The 22,961-nt window shown below is 42.2% G+C and overlaps 1 protein-coding gene across 1 annotated transcript in view; it reads right to left on the reverse strand.

Annotated features, from left to right (window-relative positions):
- SNTB1 (syntrophin beta 1) overlaps positions 1–22,961 on the reverse strand; it is a 117,917-nt gene that overhangs the window by 50,892 nt on the left and 44,064 nt on the right. The window contains exon 2 of the mRNA XM_069779973.1: positions 7,119–7,335. Within this exon, the coding sequence (XP_069636074.1) occupies positions 7,119–7,335 (217 nt within the window). The remainder of the gene's footprint in view (positions 1–7,118; positions 7,336–22,961) is intronic.

Raw genomic sequence — 22,961 nt, forward strand, 5'->3', positions numbered from 1 at the left:
GAATACCCTTGAGGTTGCTCTGCAGAAAATGGCCTTTGGGTTGTTCGGCAGGGTTTTTTTTCTTCCATAAAGCTTACGGGGTGATTTGACTCAAAAGAGACCAAAATGCACCTCTCTACAGAAGGGACAGTCCTACAGAGGTGTCTGATCTCAGTGGCCTTCCAAGAAGGCTGAGAAGAAACTGAGGCTAAGACATAAGTTCATACAACCCAGAGCAAAACTGATGACCTGTTTGGCTGGTGGGAAGTTTCATAAGTAATGGAAAATAACTATTCCTAATAATGAAAAAAACAAAATAAAAAGTTCATCCATTCTGTCTAGAGGCTTCAGAGCTCCGGCTCCTACAGGGCTGGAAAACTGCCCCTTATCAAGACAGATGACTGCAGCTTCCAAAATGTACCAGCAATTGCAGCGCTGCCCAAAAAGCAGATGATGTAGATGATAGAGGACTGTCAGACAGCCCAGTCTGAACCAGTTATTAATTCTAGCAGTTAATGGTTTGCCCCAAAATTCTGTTATAACAGAAGAAATGCAGTCTCAGGGGTCTCTCATCTGACAACCCTAGCCCTGAACGCATTGACCCCAGCTACCAAGGAGGGTCCCACAGCCATGCAACTCTTAGAGAGGACATGTTAATGTATCAAGGAGGAGGAGGAGGCCTTCTCCATCGCCCAGCCATTCATCCATCCCACCAGCCCACTCCTCTCCCCACAGCCCAACTTCTTCCCTCTCCTGCCCTCAGGGTATTGAAGGAGAAGCTGCAAATGCCTTTTTAGCTATATCACCTAACTTTTCTCAGCTTGAAAAGAGAGAAGAGTAGATAAATCTCAAGTGCCGCCCACTTGTTCATCCCTTCCAGTAAAGAGCAGATTTTGGGGGCAGATTAGCAGTTACACTACTATAAACAAACAAGAACACCACAAGAAACATCCAACTTTACACAAAAGGAGGATTTGGATCCATAGCAGTAAAATAGTTGGGAGCTAAGGTTAAAAACCCACGTTCACCTTGATCTTAAATTCACGACCCTTTGTGGGCCAGGATGTAAAGGGCTTCACAGTGGTAGATCATACTTCTGTAACAGCCTGTGCACACTGCAACAGCATAGCACAACAGGGTGGTTTGAGGATGAGGGGAGAGTTAACCAGAGTTTCACCCTGATTATTGTCATTTTTGTTCTTTTCTGGATTTGAATTGCATCCTTTCAAGTTGCTTTACTTTAATGTTGGATTGTTGATTTCTTCCCTAGTTAACAGTAATCTAAACAGATAATAAACACAGCCCACCAGGAAAAAAAAAGAGTAACAAAAATTCTTGATATAAATCAGGACTTTGACTCTAGCAGGCTCAATGACTTCTTCAAAGAACTTATTGATATTCAAATAGTAAAACATGTCTGTACCGATAATGATAATGAAGTGCTATATGCCTTTCATCCAAGGATCTCAAGCTGTAGCTCACAACAACACCGTGAATTAAGTACGGTCTCTCCATTTCACAGAGATTTTGTCTACAGCCAGAGAGCAGCTCAATAACAGCACAAGGAGCAAGGCACAAATTCCTTGGGGAGGTGTGGAGGGGGATTTTTTTATACTGGTAGTGCGCCCATTATAGTATCTTTACCTTTGCTCTACCCCCCACACATATGAAAGTCCTTTCTCTTTCTTTTGCCCACCTATAACACACAGTAACAGAAAAAAACCCAAGTTTCCTAAACCAAAGGCCAGTCCTGCTAAATCTGTACTGCCCATTAGGAAGGAAAGACTTCCACCTCCCCAGGAAGCCCCACAGAACTGCTGGTGTCCACCCAGGGCTGACACTGCTCCAGCATGCTGCACTGGTGCCAGCACAGTGATGGAAACGGTCCATCACCTCCTTAGTGCTGGGTCCAGGGCTCAGTCTTTGCCCAGCACCTCACCCCATCTGTGCTTCTACCAGTAGAAGCATTATCAAACTACCTCTTAAAAGGCAAGAGGCAAAAACCAAGATAGATGGGACCTATGCTCTGCAAGAGCAGCCATAACTCATTCTCAGTACCATGGTCGCTCTCCACAGCAGTGCCCTGCCCTCTGCGAGCCCCACATCAGGTATGTGACTCGGGGGATCCGCTCCCTCGTCAGTGGGGAAAAAACCCAGGCTGCAAAGCTGAACATCTAAACCATGCTGCTCTTTGAGGAGAATCCAGCCTTTGCTTTGTATACCAGTGGCTGCTCGCGCCTGGCAACATCAAAGTATGGTCCTGTTTACCAAGCAGGAAACAGGCAGGGTGGAGGCATGAGCCAGCCCACACTTTCACCAACGAGACATCCAGACTCTTCTCTACTGCCTAATACTTGCCTCCCTGCCCCCTCCGCCACCCTTAAATTACACCAGCATGAGCTTGAAGAGGTGCAGGAGCTAAATGTCCTTCATTCCTCAATAGACTAGACTAGACTAGGCTAGGCTAGACTAGAATAGTTCAGCTGGAAAGGACCTACAGTGATCATCTGGTCCAACTGCCTGACCAGCTCAGGGCTGACCAAGTTAAAGCATGTTATTAAGGGCATTGTCCAAATACCTCTCAAACACTGACAGGCTTGGGGCATCGACCACCTCTCCAGGAAGCCTGTTCCAGTGTTCGATCACCCACCTGGTACAGAAATGCTTCCTCATGTCCCGTCTGAACATACCAAGTCTTGTAGTCCTTTTAAAGAAAAATAGTTGTGCTTTGGATCAGCAGTGAAACTGGGAGTGCTGGCAGGTCCCAAACTACACACGGTCATCTGTCATAGACTTTTACTGAAAAGGCATGGAGTTTCTACTGGTACTCCAGACATCACCTATATAAATAATCGATCAGCCTCACAGCTAAAACTGCATCAGAAAAACATTCAGGAAGTCCATTTTTGGGTAGTCTGTCCTATACTGGCGTCATAGATCCCTGACTTCTACTTAAATATGTTTGTCTCTCTATTTCATCTTCACGGTCTTCTGCTAACTTCCTACGTTTGTTATCAGCATTCATGTCTTGAGTTTTTTGGTGCAAGGACTAGTTTTTACTATGCCATATTAAATCTGGTTGAAACTCAGGTTTTGTTTTAAAGAAGTTTCAACTTTTGTTTTCATGCCTTATTGTAACAGAAGTAAATACATCCAAATTCACTAGAATTGTTTTATATTTAAGATTTTGAAATGCCATTTCAGCATCACACAGGGATATTTCATGCTTACATAAATTACATGCTTATACACCCACTACAATTCAAAATGTTAAATCTCACTGACCCCGTTACTGTGCATTACTGATATGTTATTAAATAATGTAAGAAAATTTTTTTTTAAAGAATACGTGAAAAAGGAACCAGTTTGGGGAGTGACAGCTTTGCAATAAATCTTGCAAATACTTCTTTCAGTGAATCAGTACTTCCCAATGCAAAAAAAAAAACAAACCAAAAACAAAGTAATGAAGCAGCTTACAGCTATAGCTGCCTTTGGAGTAAACAGGTCTCAGTCTGTGTTGCACCTCCCTGTTGTCCTGGGAAGCTCAGGTAATTCCCAGATGCAGCTCAGTGCTCAGAGCCCAGAATGAATGGATACCAGCCAGTTCCTCTGGCACCTTTAAACTGTACCTGCTCAATTTTACCTTCTGATTGTAATTCTCAGTCCAACCCTGAAATGGACAACAGATAAGGAAAATTCCTTATCTGTTTCTCCGCGTGTCCTTGGTGTGAAGTCTATGAACTATACCTATACTCGCTGCGGCACTGCCACTCTGAGCAGCTGTCAGCTGGCACCGCGCTGCTGGGAACCTGTCTTGGCTCATTTTTCCTAGCTTCAAAACCAAAGCAAACTATTCCCATTAGAGGGCCAAATCCTGCCAATGAGTAACTCAATCCTTAAGATTGGATCCCTGCTGAAGTTCCGTGTAAGGATCACAGTGCTCTGGACTCCTGCCACTGGAAAAACGTGATCTGTGCACACTAAGTGCTGGCAGGATCAGGCCCACACCTTCTGGGTTTGGCTGAATGAAGTGCAAGCAGGATTTTAGGGTGATTTCAAAAGCAGACGAGAAAACCTCTTCAGTCCACGCACCACAGCCTTATTCCTCCAGGGAAGTCGTGTCTCCTGTGCTATGTACAGAAGTACCTTTGTACTATGTTCCAAGACTTTAAAAGCACCAACAGAACAAATTTCACCTCAGAGGCCTATTTCTTTTTTTTTTCTTCCTATTCCTTAATATCATCACCAGAAATTGATGAAAAGCTTTTTATACTCCAGTAAGATTTACTGCTTATTGGTATTACTAGCTGTGACCATTCGGACATGTTCCTTCATTGGGACGGGATGCTCCCTCGTGAGGCCTGACATTAACCTTTTAGTGCTGCCACCAGGAAGGACTCTTATCAGTAAAAATGCAGGCAAACAACAGATTTTAGTAATTATTTTAACCTAGTTTCTTCCAGCCTAAAATGTAACAATAGCCCCTGTGTCTAGAGGAGAATGACATAGATGCCACTAAGATGGTCTGCATCTTTTCTCCTGTTGCTGTGTTTGTACTATTAAAAATATTTTCCAACACACTACATTTGGCATTGGTTTGTATTAAGGATCTTCTCCTTGGTATCTTGCAGCTTTTTTAATCAGGTGACAGACAAGACAATTCCCTACCTCCTTAAGAGTGAACCCACAGGCAGGTTAGGTGAAAGAGACAACTGAGAACTGCTGGCTCTAAAAGCACCAAACTTCACTCCTGCTCTGAAATAACAGGCTCACCAAACCATTCAAGAGTAGACACAGAGTTAAGTATCTCTTAAGTGGGACCAGTCTTCAAGGAGAAGCAGAAATCCTATGCAGGGCTACCAGCTCTAGTGGGAAAACCATATGTGTAACTTCCTCCATTCCCATTAAAACCACATTTCACCCCAGCTTTCTAAGAACTGGAGGTGACTCAGTGCCAACAAGCAGGTATTTCCTTCTGGGCCCTTTAACATAGGTATCTTCTCATGCTGAACATAAATCCAGTTCAGCCTGGTCCCACAACCCTGCTATGACATGATCTCCAGCCAGCACTGGAGAAGTATCTGCACTGGAAAACTCATGCTTTCTACATCCATGCTTGGTCTTAGATGAAAATTAGCTCAGCTATAGTCCAAAGGAGCCCCTTTATAGCCAGCATATGCTTTGGCAGCCTGCCAGCAGTGCTCTCCTAAAGCCATCCAGCAAAGTGACACCATCAGTTATTAGATCTATGTGTGTCAGGTCACTAGGTTATGAAACGGAAGTGTCACAAGCATGTAAGGACATGGTTTGGGCTCTGCTGTGAAGGAAGATCAAATTATTTTTGTGGAATCAGATTACTATCTTGGGATATATTCCAGTGGGAAAGGGTCACTGCATTGTAATAGCATTTCTACTGGGCAATATCAGTTCCAGTATTCCGAATAGTTAAAAGCCCCTGAAATAAGTAAAAATGCGAATCAATGGGATGCCACTATTCCACTGCAGCTAGCACGACTGTGAGGTGCTGTGTGCTCGGATGGAAAAATCCAGCTTAAGCTGTACACTGCACCGTGTTGGACTACAGTAACAATCAGAGTCACTCTTTCCACAGGAAATGACAGCAACACAAAATGAAAACCATGATAATAAGCAATATGACTCTCCCACATGTTACTTCCTAGTAACACCTAAGAACACACACACTTGTAGGACGCTTCAAAAAAGTCAGCTCCGTTGCAGAACTATCATGAGCAATGAGTGTGTGTCCCTCTGAATCAGTCCTCCTGGCCTTCAAACAAAACTGAGGACCAGGAGAGTGACAGAAGCTGAGAACTACGATACAATCAAAAAAAAGAGAAAAATGTTGAAAGAACGAAGCCAACCTGTAAAGCATCATTACATTGTGCTGATTGAAACAATGCGACCTGCATGGGTATTTTTAAAATACACTCCATGGCAGAGAGAACGACAAACTCTCAGGCTAGCGATACAGCCGTCAAACCTCAACATCTTAAACTATACAGATATATGTGAAAAAAAAGTGGCCGATACCAATAACCACCTTGATTTAAACTTGAGAAAGACTGCTAGGGTAATTCCTGTTCTACAGTTGCACTTCTGTAGTGGTCAGTTATCACTGACTATGGTAGTAACCACTTGGTGGGAGCAATACTAAAAACCAAAGCATAGGGAGCATAGCATAACACCCTTAAAAGAAAGTCAGACAAATATAAAAAAGAAAGAAGGAAAATTACACAGAAACCGATAAAGTTTCTGAATTGCAATGCAAGAGATTACAGGGAAAGCCATCCCCCGCAAACCCCCTTCTCTCCCCTCTTCTCCTTATCCTTCTCTGCAAAGGAAAATGTTAACTTTTTTTTATGCCTATACGTAAGCGCTGAGAATCAAAGGCATTATACCCAGCTTCTGGGCAAGCCAGCACACTGCAGAAAAACAAAACGGCCATTATTTGGATGGAAGAAGCAGTCTGTGTTACTGACTTGACTGGTCCCTTTTTTATTAGCAGCTGTTAGAGCAGGGATCAGAGAGCGTGCTGGTGTGGTGCAGCTGTTCCACATACGTTATAAATAAGGGCTGTTAAAAGCTCATCCTATTTTTAACGCTATGAAAAAAACCCAAGAAGTCATAGAAATTCCCCATTAATGCCTTGTAAATGGAACTTTTCTCCTATTCTTGACTTTAATGCCCAGAACTGAATGGACAAAAAAGGCCATTCTTAAAATAATATTCATTAAAAAAGAAAAGAAAATGCAGTTTAGTGGAATTGGATTAAGCCAGCCCAGAAGATGTAACCAATTAGTGTGTGCAGTGTCTTTTCCTTCAAAAGCAGACACTTAATCAGGATGAAAACAAACCCCTGAGATTCTATTTCTACTAAAAATGTTGGATTACTGCACTGCAGAGTTTCTCCAGCACAACCCAAAAGCTGAATCCAGCACCTCACGGCTCAGACACCACCACCCACCCTTCCCAAATGGGTGATTGCTTGCCCCTCACCGGGTGGCCGTGTGTGGCCAGAGCCCATTGCCAGCTCTTGCTCACCAAACCCAATGCTGAAAAGGTCAACGACAATTCAACGCAAAGGCAAAAATGCAGCCCCGGGCAAATCCCCCGCTCACCTGTTTTCGGGGTCTGACACCGTCATGTTGCGCGTCACATAGCACATCTTGAGCGGTATTGTCTTCTTGTCTCTGTGGATGGAGAGCGAAAGCTGCGACAGGGGGTCGGCAGAGGCACAACCCAAGCGGGGAGATTCGGGGGGAGGCGTCTCCCACCCAATTTCTGAAACAGGAGAGCCTTTCTTCACATAGGGGGTGGCTTCTCTCATGTACTTCACTATGGAAAAGAAAAAAAAAAAGAAAAAGGAAAGCAGTAAGTAAATGGATACTCAGTAGTTGCATCCCACGTGAGTTTTTTGAACTGGGATCAACCCCCAGCACTGGCTATTGTCTCTACTTGTCCAGCATCACAGCATTGGAAGGTGCACAAATACAGAAGATGGAGATCTGACTGCTGCCAATCTCAGTACGGTGCAATGAGTAAAATGAGGAAAAAGAACAGAATAGGTGAAATAAAAACATATAGCTAGTGTAAGGCCAGCAGAGCCATCCGACCTCTCCTTGACAGGCTATAAGTCCTTGTGCGGCAATTCCTATGTACAGAAGCCGTGAGCTGACTGAGGTATAAGGAAGTTTTTAAGAAAGACATTCAACCAAGTGACAGTGAATCTATTATTCCCCTATCTAAAATGTTCCAGCGATACTCCCAGTGCTGCAAACTCACATCTTGCTTCTGGTTCACGCTTGTCAGTGTCCCGCCACTGATCTTGACAGCTATTTCTCCTTGCTGGGAAGCAGTTTTAGCTGATCTACTTGTACATATATATATGGAGTAAACAAAAACTAATTCACCTCTTAGCCTTCTCTTGGGGAGATAAAATTGAGTTTGAGCCTTTCATGAGAGTGGCGGTGTCAGATTAGATCTCTTCTCAGCCTCTTCCAAGGCTTTTTTTCAGTATGAATAGGAAAAGTGAATGTAGGATTCCCAAATGATCTTAATGTATGCAAAAATCAGTACCTCTTTTACACTCGTATTTCATAATTCCCCTCTTTATGCAGGCAAATATTGCAACATTTTCCCTGTTTTCAAATTCTTTTGGCAGTTCAAGATCACTGTTGCTTTTACTTCTCATGTGCTTGGCAAATCTGCCAGCCAGTGTCCTTCTTCACAAACCTGACAGAGCTCAACCAAGAAAAGACCTCACATTTAAGCACCCTGGTTAAACGTATATATCCAATGTACACAGCTGTGGCTGCCTAACTGGCTCTTGCCACTTGATTGTACCCATGACTCAAACAGCGATGACATGAACTGAAAGGGCAGGAGCACTGTGAACTTATTTGGGGAAGTTATTAAAATGCTGTGAGAGAAGATTTGAAGGAAATGGTGCATATCATCGTGTTAGCTTGGCTGAAGAAGCTGGGTATGACTGAGTAACGAAAAGATGGGTAAATTACAAAAGGGCATTGTGGTGAAGGAGGTTAAATTAGGGAAAGCAGACTGAAGTTTTTAAGTTCAACGTGAAAGCAATGCAAGTATTCAGAGGAGTGGAGAAGAACAACCATGTATCTGTCAAAACCAAAGATAAGGTGCGTAATTTTAGCAGCAATATTTTCAAGTCACTTCATAGCAGCTTTACCAAGCGCAATACCTGTGCAAAACTGGACTCCAGGCTCTGTGAGCATCTATTGCCACGTTTTCTCTAAAACACCTTAGTGCACATCGTGCCATTCCTCTTTTCTTTTTTAAAAAACTGTTAACTTCAATTATAAGGACTTCTGTGTTTAGGTATTTTACAGGATATTCCTCTGTGAGAAGGATCATTTGTGATTTATCAGAAATGCTGTCCTACCCAACACTGCTGTTTTGATTTCTTTGCCCCATATTATTCCAAGTAATTTTTGAAATTAATTTCTTTCCTGCTCAGGGAAGAGCTGGCATGGGATTCTACCAGGTTTCCAGAAACTATTTAAGGCAAAAGGTGTTGAGACTGATTTTTTGGTCTTTTTGTAGACACCTACCTGGAGTCCATTATCTAAAAACCTGTGTCACCTAACTCTCAAAATCAGTGCTCATCCTTGGGTACTCCATAATTGACCTGATTTTCAAAGGTGCTGAAAATAAGCAGTTTTAGCCAGTGTCATACAGATACTGGTTTTAGCAGTTGGCATCTCAGTTTGGATGTCCTCATAGCCTTTGGGAAACAGAGAGACTAAACACATACAGATGTGGTGAATCTATCTATTCCTGTTTACACTGAGCAAATATGACTTTGTCATTAACTTAGATGGGAGGAACAACTAAAGCTGTAAAAATCATGTTTGACTGCAAACAAAATTTTGTTCCTTTTAAAATTAGAGCTTATCAATTAATCTGTTGAAAAAAGTAATCCAGTCAGCTTTTGAACTCTGTTACAGTGACATGCCAGCAAATGTGATGCTAAATAAAGGTCCAGGTCTCAAAAGTGTAGCTATTATTTCATCTGTGCGATTTTCATCCTTTTTCAGCTGCAGCTATAGGCATTCAACCTAAGCATCTTTTAATTAAGGAAAGGAGAGAGGGGCAGGGGGGAGGAAGGAAGCTGAAGTGAAAAATTTGGCTCTAAACTTAAGCAGGAACACAAAATGTGAATTTAATTCCCCAGAGGCAGGGACAGAAGAAAAGAGCTGTCCCTTCCATGTGCCAAGAAGCCAAGTTTCCATGTGATGCACTGGTGAATTCATGGCAGGCAGCTGCACTGTTTCAGAAACTCCTGTGAAAGAGGAAGCAGGAGCAAGAGGAGAGAGCAGAAACACAACCCTCTTTCCACAAACTGAGTCTCAAAAACAACAAAAGCCAAGAAAATTACCTCGTGGAAAAATGTCCTATGAAAATTCCTGCCAACTTCTGAACTCCCAGACATCTAGTTTCTACGAACTCTCAACAGGAGATGGTTGCTCAGCCCCAGAGACTTACATAAATAAAGACTCATTAATATACTGGTAAACTGCTGAACACCATCTTCCTATAAAATTCTACAGGAGAATTAAAAAATAGAGTGAATACAGGTTTCTGTGAAAAAAAACCCCAGATTTTTGTAGTTTTCTACTAATTACTTCCCACTTCCCACTAAATACAAGCACTAGATTCATTGCTGAATTCTGCTGGGTTTTACAAACCAGACTTTATGGCTCTTGCATATTCAAATGTGTTTCATATTTTAAAAGCCCCCAAATGGACACATATAAATGTATAAATGGAATATGGGAGTGGAACAGGTGGCAGAAATTGATCCATTTATATATTTTTTTGTATTATTTAAATTTCAGAGCCACTGTTTTCCATTCACCCCATCAACATCCGTAATTCTGTGTCCATAACCAAAGTCCAGTTTATGAATTTAGCTGAGAAAAGGCACACGCTGTTCAGATGACTCGTAAGTTTTATCAGCAATTATTTCCTATTTACCTCTAAACTCTGGATGCAAATACTGCAGAACACTCTGTTTTATACCAATGCACCAGTAATCCTACTACACACACAGCAATTAATGGTGACCCCACACGTGTCTACATTTTGCAGTCTGTCCATTAACCAGTTCTTAATCCACAAAGTAGAAAACAAGTTGATACCAGTATGTATTACAGGCATATTCCTATTCCACCCTGCACTATCTGAGAATCTTGGATGCAGCACGGTTAATGTATAACTGAAGTTATACAATTCACTTCCATCATCAAGTTTTAAAACCAGAAGAAATACGATACAGACTATTGGATGTTAAAGTAATAATGTGGATAATATTCTGTTTTCAGATCATTACACTCAAGAGCTAGACTTCCCTTTGGATACAGTAGCACAAATTCAGGTACTGACTGAAAAAGAAAGCGGCTACAGAGAACACTGTTTTTATATATTGCAAATGAAACTACCTAATGAATTAAAACCCCAAAACATTTAATAAAATTAAATAAGGCATGCCATTGTATAACAACTCTGAGTTATGTGTAACTATTTCCATAGGCATGTATATATATATACATGCCTTCAGAACAGATACGTATGTCTAAAAGGTATACAAATATTAAATATATCTTTATATAAAAATGCTACATCCTTTAAGACCACCAGAATGTACTCTGCAAATACAAAAAACAATATGCAGGGACTGAGAAAAAATTCTAATGGTTTCATTATTATAACTCAATTTACTGAAAGACTGTAATTTCAGTCGAGAGTTGTCTAAACTCATCCATTTGATGCTATAAGTCAACCTCAGAGATCCTTATATTCGGTACTAATTAATGATCCGTACCCTTTTGGTGCACCACTAATAAGAAACTGCGGTCAAGCAATTAAAATTCCAATCTCCGGAGCACCCCTCCCCACAAAGAGAAGAGGAAGGGAAGTGGCAATCAAGTGAATTAATCCACTGATACACATTGAAATATTTTGCATTTATTTTTTGATCTGCAAGACAGGCAATGTAGCTTCCAAAAAAGCACTTCATTTATACACACTTCTGCCAAGTCCCAAGTCTCCACAATTAATCCTTTGTTACTGTTCACAGATGACTTCTTTGGGAGGAAGAAGCAGGCTTTTAATGAGAGCAATACTACGGACCAACTTGGTCAGGTTTTTGGCCAGATGCAGTTCTGAGGAACTGGAACTCTTCTGACACATTCAAACTGTTTCCTAGGAGGGAAGACAAAGACCACTGAAGAGAAGCCAGCACTCCTGAGTAAAGCTCTTTCGTTACTACAGGAACAGGATGTATAGGTTTACAATATGAAAGCAAAAGAAAAACATACCCAAATCTGCTCGAAGAAAGATGATCAAGGAATTCCCCTTTGCAGGGGAAAAGCACAAAGTCTCCTCTTTAGGCATTCGTTCTCTCCTAAGTAAATACTCAGAGACAACTACCAAAATTAAGTAGAAAACATCACCCAGAAACCTCTTGAGGCTATTTTCAAAGGATGCACTAATGTTACTGATACCTATACCCAAAAAAGATAGGTTTTCCAAAGTTCCCATAAATCCCCCTTCACCTGGTCTGCTTCCTGCCAGGGTGAAAGATGGCCCAGAGAAGAGGAGCTAGGCCAGTCCTCCACCATATTTAAGACTTTTTAAGACTGCACGCAGGGATCAGCCTTTGGAGTCACTCAAGCCCACAAATTGAACGTGATGAGATCAATTGCTTTTATCAGCTTAGTCAGTATGAAGGGGCTGTTTGACTCGTCTGTGCTGAAGCAAGTACACCAGACCACCTGCAAGAGTATTGCGGGCAGCATGGCATACAAAAACTTTTCTTGCAAAAATGATTCTTGGTTGGTTTGAGAAGAGCTGCTAATGCAGAACTAGAGGAGGGCCCAACCTGCTGGTAGGCCGTTCCCACCTGGAAAGGAGGAAACAAAAGAAGACAAACACTTCTGAGATTGTAGATAGCACCACTACAAGTCCAAGTTAACAACTCAGAGCCATCTAACAGCTGCTGAAGTGACACTGTCCCAAGGAAAAAAAAGTGGACGGTAGCAAAACCTAGAAGTAAACACTGCGGGTATGTGGCCTTCAGAAGGGCAGATCAGCCAAGCAAGTCAACCACTCAGCACGGTTCTGTCGTTTTGCTTGATGAAACATTAAAACACAGAATTTGCAGTTTAGGTAAGGCACAAACCAAAATGCCCCAAATGGTTTCAAAGCTAGTTGTAACTGAAAGGAGAAGTCTTGCCATAAAATTTATAAACTGTGCCCAAGTAATGTCAACATAAATGCAGAGTATTTTAAGCTATTGTCAATGGAACTGACATTAACAGAGCTGGAGGAAGGTCGACTGTATTAAAATAAATTCAGTATCATGATACCAGAATTTGCCTGCTAGGTTTTATGTTAGAGATCAAAGTTCCACTAAACTCAAGCAAACCGCATGCCCTACAGTGAAGACGTGTATAAAAATGAGATGAGAATCTGTCCAGCTGCTGCTGCCATCATCAAAACTAAGACCCAAATGCTTCAAGAAAAGGGTTTATGAATCAGATCATCTATGAAGATGTGTCGCATGACCCTTTCAACAGCTTTAATATGGGCATAAACCAAAAACCAGTCAACAATCCTGCTTGTGAGTGTTTCCACTCCACTTCCTACAGAAACATCTGTTACTACATTCAGACAAGTAACATCCATTAACATCATCTGCTTTCCCCTGTGCTGAAAGGGATTTGAAATAGTAAACCTCTTGATCTGCCAAGAGCATCAGTTCTCTGCCTCTCGGAGATGATACAAATTAGTTAAAATAAACACCTTGTGAGAATACAAATCCCCTCTATGCTTTGGCCATTTCTCATACTATAGGGAGACTAAGCTGAATTTACCATTTTCTGCTGTTTTTAAATCAATTGAGCTGAATTCAGTGTATGTTGCTTCATCCCTTAAAGACACAGGCTTGGACCTAAATTGTAAGAAAGAGGCTGTTTTTAAAATCCTTTTAAAAATACATTCAATGTACACACTTACTATACTTTTTATAAGGAAGACATGAATGAGCGTTTTGAAAGAGTGATTTCAGAAAGATCCAGGAGACAATCATGCCTTTAAGATAAAGTTTACCTGAAGGGAGAGTGTTAGCAATGGGTGCCAAAAGGCTGCTGGTAAGCAACCAAGCTTCAAGCTCAAGCTTTCAGTGGGCTGCAAACAGGACCTTGAAAAAGATCAACAACTGCATTTTAAAAATATGAAGAATACTTCACAGTGTCCCTTTAAATTAGCAGCTGCTTTTATAAAAGAGGTGGAGCAATGTTAAGCAGTGCTGTAAGCACCATCACACACTTGCACCCCAAAAATGAAGGCAGTTCCTCTTCAAAGCACCTTGCAATCAGCAATTTTGCATGGTTAAGAGAATTTCTTTGTCAATAAGGTAAGAAGAATTGTGGTCCAGACAGCAGACTGAGGGATCAGCATGTCCAGGCCCCCATCATATAGGAGAAAACAGGAGAAAATGGGCTGCTCTCAGAAAGCCATGCAAGGCTGCAGCCTGTGAAACCTCATGGTTTTGATAACCCAAATAGGGCACACTGAGCAGCCACACTGTGTTATCCATAGCAGGTCTCAAAAAACCTAACTTGCCACCAGAGATGTCTTAGAAGTCAAGAAACTGTAGGAGGAAACTCAGCGTTAAGTCTTGGCAGGAGCCGTGGGCAGCCCCTGCGGATGCCTTCTCCTTCCCACCTGCACCAGGGACCTCCCTTTTCCACTGATGTCAGCACTTGTGGACCTGGAGATTACATTGCCAGGCCATCCCATGCCTCTGTGTAACACCAAAAATTCTTCAGAGAGTTACTTTTCCTCGGTTTCCTTTCCTGAGACATTGGCTATGATGTGGGCTGATTCAGCCACTGATTCCCGAGGCCTGATGTTCCCCTTTAGTAAATAAACACTTCTTCAACCCTTTCTGAGTTTCCTCAGAGCAAATGTTTCTGGGGAGTGAGGGCTTTAAATGACTTCTTATCTTAGGTAGCATATCAATTTTGTCAACTGCAAAACCTAGTAAGTATTAATCCATTTTCATTCCTCCACAAAGCCACAGTTTTATACTCCGCATAGAGCAAGCATGAGCAAAGCACACAACTTACTCCCCTCCAGTCTGTTATTAGACAGCCTGGAAGCTTCGCGTGCAGTTAGCATTTCCCACCCACTTCTGCCTGATGTCGCTTGGAGCTGGTCGCTGCTAAGCATCCCCTTTCAGCTCCTTGATGAGTTACATTACAAGGTTCTAATAATAAAGTCCACGTTTGAGGCTAACAGCACACGCATTCAAGGAAGCAGGACCAGTTTCAATGCCGGGGTGAGATTTTTGTGTTTCTGTTCAAAACAGATTAACGGAAACTAAACAGACACAAAATTGTGTCACACACAATCACAGTGAAACCTGAGGCTAGATCACTAGCCTGGTTCAAAGCTCTAAATATGTGACACTTGCTAGCACTGAGCTGATGGAATGATCAAAAATAGTCACAGGTTGTCGGTAATCTGGTACACAAAAATTTCAAACTGGTAAATTAATAATAAACTAAAGACAGTCTCTTTACAGCTGATGTTGCTCGATACTTCCCATTATAATTCCTATTACTCATACCTACTACACTGAATGTGTTCCAGTTTCCTTCAAGTGATTTAGTTTATTTTAAACTTCAAAGTTTCTGTTTCAATAAATTGGATCTATTCAGTTCTGGTTTTTGACATGTCACTAATGATAAATGCATGAATTCTAGTGGCAAGATCCCATAAGCTATTCATCTGTCTTCCAAAAACTTTACATACTTCCCCGTATGCAGACGTATCTCTCTCTTCATAATGTGAAAAACAAATTTTAGCTTGTAAATATTCTGTAAACCCCAGAAGTACAGTGTTTGGTTTAAAAGGAGATGCTTATAGCTTATCTAGAAGGAGACACTGATGCTATCTTGAAGAGCTTGTACTCAAAAGAAACACTACTCTGTGGAGAACAGGGAGCAGCTACATTGCACAAGTGTCCCTTATCTAATAAACTAAAAATTGAAAAAGACTACTGTCAAAACCTGCAAGCAGTAGCTACATAACTTACTACATTTGTATGTAAAATGTGACACAGCTCATTTGCTACATTGTTATGTGACATTATGAACTATACAATTAGAACTATGCAAATCTTTCATAATGGAAGTGGAAAACATCTGAAACAGGCAATTTGGGAGCTGAACATGGAAAATAGCAGTCACATTTTGAGAAAAAGCTTTGTGGGACCTCTGAGTCACTCATTGATAATCAAACTGGATCTTCTGCTTGTCTCCAAGGCAGAATGCTTCCTAAGTTAAAAAAATTTTAAAAAAGAGGTCTTAGTCACATGATACTAGGACTAGGTCATCATACGCCTTGTAACTCTACTCAAAAGTACAACAGAAAAATGTGGCTTCATGTAAAGCAGGGAAGTGGAACAAAATACATTTCTTCAGTGGACCCGCAGTACTCCGATTCCTAAAGACCACCTCCTACCCAATACTGACATACTATATTTTAAAATCTCTTATCTAAATCTCAGGAATAAGTTGATTCAGAATTTCTCATGCACTGCTCATGCTTGTTGTTTTCCCCCTCTCTGTTAGTATTTATAGATCCTTCTCCAATCACCCACATGCTCAGATGGAATTCAAGGTGTCTGGCATCGCCAGCATGCTGTAATTTTTCTATTTACATGAGTAATCTCAAGTGTCAGAACAAATATTTCAACCACTAGTGATTATGTGAAAAATACATAAGGGCATTACGGTTTTAGAGCATGCTGTTATTTCAGCAGTCACACAAATCTTTAAGTATTACAGAATAGACTGAAAATGGCACTCACTGAGGGAAATTATTGCGCTGTGTGTGATTGTACCTGTTTTACAGATGGCTAAACCGACACAGGCAAGTTAAAATGCCTTCCTCAAAGTCATGCAGTAAGTCAGTGACAGAGTTCTCAGCACTAAACTTAATTTCTGCCTCTTTAGGACTTTTCATTTTTAAGCAACCTGAAGGGATCCCAGTGCCAGTGAAAATCGGATTCACAATGCCTACAGTCCTCTCCCTATGGGAAGACCTTGAAGACCTTCCAAGATCCCCCAGCATTTACTTCGAAGAGCAGGGCTTCAATCACTTGCAAAATTTCAAAGTTCATCATTTTCATTCTTTACTGGACACCACTAAGAGCTTTGAAAATGAGCAAACTCAGGGCACTCATTCAGCTAAGAACTTGCCCTATCTCCTGTGGCCTGGCTACCCATTGAAAGCTATCAGATCACCATACAAGTCCTTATTTTTAGGAATCCTTTAATTTGCAACCTTACCAACAGGAGAGACCAATGGCCATATCCAGGACAACCAAGTGCCAGTGATTATTAATACTTATATCTATATGCATACAGTTACATAAATACAGATAGATAGATAAGTATAATATGAACACTATTGAAGTTCAGTGACTTGGACTGAAAATTCCTATAAATGCCCATGTGCCTGCCTACATCTCTCTCCTTTTCTCATTTAAACTGGGAATAACAAAGTTTGGTAAATTTGGAGAAGCAGCCAGTCAGTTCTACCCTGCGAGCCCACAGGAATCACTTCGCTCCATCAAAAAGTACCATCTCTGGGCCGCCATGCCATCACAGTTCAATTGGAGAAGCACAACAGCTCCTCTCACAAGACATAAGAAAATCTGTACAGTAGTCTTAAGATTTCTATACAACTAAGGAAAAAAAGAAACACAAATCCAAGGAGGTCCCTAAATTGATCATGGGGAACTGGGACAAGTTTTTTCTGATCAGAGGTGGGCATAATGTAGCAACTCTATTTTTATTTATTTCAATGTGGCATAATGATAGCTCAAGACCACCTTTGCCTGGTTTTGAAGTCCAAGTACAGTCTCAAACTGCTTCTTCTCCACCTAAAGACATTTGCAAGATGACCCAGGAGGGACGTGGCAGACCTGGAATGAGGTTTGGCTCTACACCTATCTCCTTGCTGGCCTACAGGCTAGGAGAAAACCACCTGAAGCAGACAGATTGCTTGCTGAGGCACTAGAAGGGAGACGAGACCTCACATGACACCACCCCTTGTATTTCAAGGGGTGGAGGAAGCAGGACTGTATGTCCAGCAAAGGCCATGAAAAGAGAAGGGCAATGAAACATTAAGCCACATCCTTGTGCCTCAGTGCTTGGGCTTCCATTTCAATGGAGCCCTTTCATCGCAGGGATTGCGTTTTTCTCTAGGAATAAACCACCAAAACCCTAACAACAAACTACAACAATTAAAGAATAAGCACCCTAGTCATTAGCACGGGCTAAAAGGTATTCAGAAAGCAGGAGCACTTTTAGCACAGGAAATTCTCAGAACTGCAGCACCCAGAGACCACGACTGAAACCCAGCTGTGCTGCCATAGGACCATGGCATCATGTGCTGCTGTTTGCAGCTCGAAGTCTCTTACCAAGATGACAGTTCTTCTATTCTCATCCCCGAGAAGCTGTAGTTACTGTATCTTAAAAAATGTCAATGATCCCTCATGGAATATGGTCCTCCTGGAACTCCAGTGCACAATGCAATTTGGGAGTGAAAAGAAAGCCTTTTTTTTTTTCTTCTTTTTTGGCAGGTTAATTATTTTTAAATAGCATCATTTAAAACTATTCTGCAGACAGGATCTCAGAAATGAATTAGTGAACACAGGGAACAAGGGAAGCAGTGAAAATCCTCATAAAAATCCTGAATTCAGAAACTGATCTTTTTTTCCATGAAATGGTTTTGTGGGGTGCTCTGAAAAATACATTCTCATTCAAATTCATTTCTTTTTCTACAAACAAAATAGTACTTTGAATTGACATTTTGATTATAAATGTCTTTTTAAGATCAAACTCCTTTTCTAATAAATATTGCATGGAGTGTCCCCCAGCATACATTTTGTCAGATGGAAAATTCATATAGTTATGATTCCATCAGGTTTCTTGCAGTGGACTGGGCATTTAATCAATGAGAGCAAAGAGCATCTAAATAGGGTTAGGCTTCAAATTCCTTTCACTGAGAAGTTAAATCCCCATTAGCTTTGAGCCATAAGCCCCCGTGGGTTTAGCATGCAGCTTAAAAGATAACTCTGAGAGGGGTCATGGCTCTTTACTGTAGTACAGAAAGCCTATTTCACAGATCGCCCAGCAATAATAATGTAAATATAATCCTGTTTCAGTGGACACTTTATCCTTCCAGAAAACAAGCAATGTTTTCTGTCCCAGAAAAAATCACATTAATCTTCAATTTAAGGGCAAAGTAATTCCCTGCTTCATCCAAACCCTATTACAGAGAATTACTGAGACTCGCCTGGTACCACGCTGGTGCTGGGGCCAGTGTGGTCCCCCCACCTCCCTGTAGGACAAGACAGACACAGGTTGCTCTCAGCAGCTGCTGAACAGCAAGTGCAGTTGATTCGGCACATCAAAACACATTTGCTCCCTACACCAAATGCCGGTTTTGACTGTTCCAGGTTAGGTCAAAGCCAGGTTAAAATAGTACAACCTATTGTTTTTCAGAGTCTGCAAACTGCCTGCCAAGTACTTTTTTGGTCAACTAGTATGGGAGGCTGATAACAGAGGCTGGAAAAGAAACTGGCAATTCCCAGCTGAGCTTCAAAGGGCTGTAATGAAATGCAACTCCGGTTCAAATCATCACAGAGAAAACCATTTGTTTAATCGGTGAGAAGAATGCTAATTTGTTTGTATCTCAAATTTGCCATTTGTACTACTGGAGCACTTACCAGGATTAGCGACGAACCGGGGCATGACAGCCTCGGATGCTGTGCAAACACAGAACAAAAAGCTGGTCCCCTCCCAAGGAGCTTAGAAATCAAGTACAAGCTAAGAGACAATAGGGACATGACAAGGAAATAAGCAGGCAGAAGCGCCTACAGTAAAAATCATGCATGTATCTGCCAGTGTTGTTACAGTTGTATTGTATTGCCCTGTAACGGAGACAGCCGTAGCAGGTGCTGTTTGTAAAAACACTGGAAAAACATGAGGAAGAAAAGGAAATACGAGTAGGGTGATACAGTTGCTAGGATGCATTTGCAATTAATAGTGGCAAGAATTTTCCCTGTTTTGTTATTACTGCTGCTTCCCATGCAGGGATTCCACCAATACTTAAACTTTCAACACCACCTCAGGAATAAAAGGTTTTTGCACTGGAGTTGTTGCTTGAATTCTGCTGATAGATAGATATAGATATAAAAGCATTCATCTGAACCAAGGACAACTCAAGCAACTGGGAGCACCTAGCCAAATGAGGATGCCCGCCAGAGCCTGTATGGACAGGGGGACTGGACTTGAGGCACATGTAATGCAAAGAAAAGTCCTCAATACATGTGCAGATTAACTGCAGCTCTGCTGAACCTCACACTCACTGGCTTGGCCTCACATGTTCAGGCCAATTCCCACAGAAGGGGAAAAAAAACCCTCCCTATACGTCTGTCCTGTAAGTCCTGAGAATAATTCTATTGCAAAAGTAAACAAGCTTGTGAGGTGAAGGCAGACTGAAAGCAAAGGATGGTGTATGTTCATGCTTGCCATTAGCATAACTGGTTTTCTTTATGCTCCAGTGTGGGAGTACCTTTGAAAAGAGGAGCTGAAAGCACAGCATTCCCATCCACATCATCTATGCTTTTACAAAGGCTTGGGGATACACAACAGGGATAACTATCTGCTTGAGGCTTGTTTGCTTTATTTAGTTCAAGGGCAGGTCTCTCTTGCTACTTGCAGAGAACACAATCAGATGATATCAGTGCTGCTGCTTTTTTTTTTTTTTTTTAAAACAGCACTGATGGGCACAACAAAAAAAAATCAAGAACAGTTTCTGCCTCAAAGAGCTTCTGATCTCAGGGTCACTTACAACTTCTACCAAAGTCACTGGGTTCATCTTCAGTGGGAATTAGCCCAGCTCCAGTGGTCAAAGCTGAAGATGTGAATAGTCTATAAAGAGGGAAAGAATGGGAAGTGGGAGGAAAACTAACCCCAGCAGGTAGCTGCATGAGTAGCTGTTGAACTCCAGTTCACCAAGAGATATCCCAAATGGAATCACTGGAAAAAGAGTTTTTACTTCAGCTGTACAGGACCATGCCTCAGTGCAGATCACAAACACCAGCCTGTCTGTCTCTCCGCAGTCAGGGTGACTCTTCTCTCATCTTGCACACCAAAGACCATCAGAATATCATCGACGTATCTCTGAAGAGATCACTCACCTAACTAAGCTGACCTTTGGGCTTATTGTTTGTGCTCCAGTTCTTAAAGGACAACTTTGAAACTCTAGATTTCAGCAAATGTCAGAAACTGATAGACAATTCAGTATTTATACAGTGCTCATCTCCGACTCTTTAAAGACCACTTCTGCAGTTGTTCCCCTTGCAGAGGCCTTCAGAGGCTGAAGTAAAGTTGGTGGCAGACTGACAGTCTAAAGCAAAACTTTTGAGGAACCCTAACACTAATCTGCCTGGTTGATTATTACATTTAAGAAAAGAAGATGGGGAGCTGGGAGACGATTTTAAGCTAGCTGATGGCAGAGGTATGCCTGTGATATTTACACCTCTTCTACCATAGGAAGTGTCAGAAACTTATTCCGTGGGTGGGTAAATAATGGCTGACTAGTTACCAGAAGTTAGGAGCTGAGAATATTGGAGTGCTGTATACACTCTTTGTTTAACCAAAGGTTATTCTGTAACTCTTTTATTAAATGCATGATAGATTACAGAGTGTACAAACCTCTTAACTGCAAAGAGGGCAGATCAGTTCAGAAGTACGTGGCCGTAAATAGAGTGCTTGTAGGTCACTTCAGCTTCCTCAAGACGTTTTTCACACCATTTATATTGCACTGCCTTGTCTCATCCCACCAAAGGGCCAAATCATCATCTCCTTCCGAGGCAGGACTAGAAGACTCATTGGATTCTTCCAGATCAACAGCAGAAACCCTGCACCTCAGTTTAGCTTACAACCACTAGACCTGCCTCACGCTCTGCAGCTTATAGGGTTTGCGCTTAGCAAGCAGTGACATTAATGATCAATGACCAGAAAGCCCTCTTCAACGACAGTGTTAAGGAGATAATTTAGTAGGAACAGAGCAACTATATGTACGCAAGCCAATATACTAGTACAGAGACCTTTGCAAATATATACACATGTACACGCATCTCCTCAACGTACGCCATGTCCTAGGATGCTGTTATATAGCTAAAGATTTCTGGCTCCCCGTTCCCCCAGCAGCTGTTACCTCATCACAGTAGTCCTACCCCCCAAACCCTGGGACCAAATCTGGATTTGTTCTTCTGCCAGGAACTGATCCGCAGCAGTCCCCCCTTCACGCCAGCCTCTGCCCCAGCCCCTTCCCTGCCTCCCTCCCCACCCTGCGCATCCCTCTCTCACCCATGCCAGTGGGTGCCAACCTCTCCCCTCGCTGCCGAAAACACCTCACCTTCCTTTTCACCCTTCCCCTCCCACAGCAGCAGCCTCTAAACTCTGCTGCAAAGGAGGAGGAGGAGGGAAAAAAGGAGGCACAGAGATAACCACTGCTGCTGGGCCAGGCTGCCCTCGCCCGCTCCCCTTTTGTTCCATGCCCAAGCGTGCAGACGGGGAGCAGCAGCTGACGCCGGGCCCCAGCACCTCTCCCAGCCCAGCAGCACCCTGTGCTGGGGCAGGCGCTGCAAGAAGCTCCCGGGGTGCGTTTTGCCGCTTGCAGAGCCGTCCCCATGGGAAAGCACAGCAGCAAGGGCAGAAGCATCCCGTGAGCTATGTGTTGCACTACGGTGAACGACGCCAACACGTTCACGCCAGAAATTCTAACCACCTACCATTGCACAGAAGTATCGCCTTCCTGACAAAATCCCTTTACAGCATTCAGAGCATTTGCTACGCATCAGTATTTTCAGATCACCTCACAGCAGCTCAGCACCCAGCACTGTCAGATCAAGTTGCAGCAGCAGGTCTGCGCCGCTCCACGACCCCTCCATGCAAAGGGAAGCCTCTGATAAAATGGGAATGAGGTGCCCGTGCCCACGGCCCATCACCACCCCTCTGTCATGCATGGGGAGCTAGAAGAAAGTAAAAGACAAAATATGTGTAATTAGAATTACATTTTTAGAAAGGGATTGTGGATCTAATGGAGAAGAAAACTTTATCAAATGAAGGACACAGTACCCTAAAAAAAAAAAAAAACAAACCAAGAAAAAAATCCAAACACAGAGCAAACAGAATGCTTATTGGGACTGTTACTGCGACGTTACCTAACAGGATGAGCAAACTCATTACAGCCTGCCTGCCTGCTTGATATTCTCCGCTTTCTTACAGTCTACAATACACTTCCAGAGAGTTAGCTGCAATGGTGAATTCCAGCTATAT

Source organism: Haliaeetus albicilla, chromosome 3 (assembly GCF_947461875.1).
Source record: "Haliaeetus albicilla chromosome 3, bHalAlb1.1, whole genome shotgun sequence".
NCBI classification, from domain to species: Eukaryota; Metazoa; Chordata; class Aves; order Accipitriformes; family Accipitridae; genus Haliaeetus; species Haliaeetus albicilla.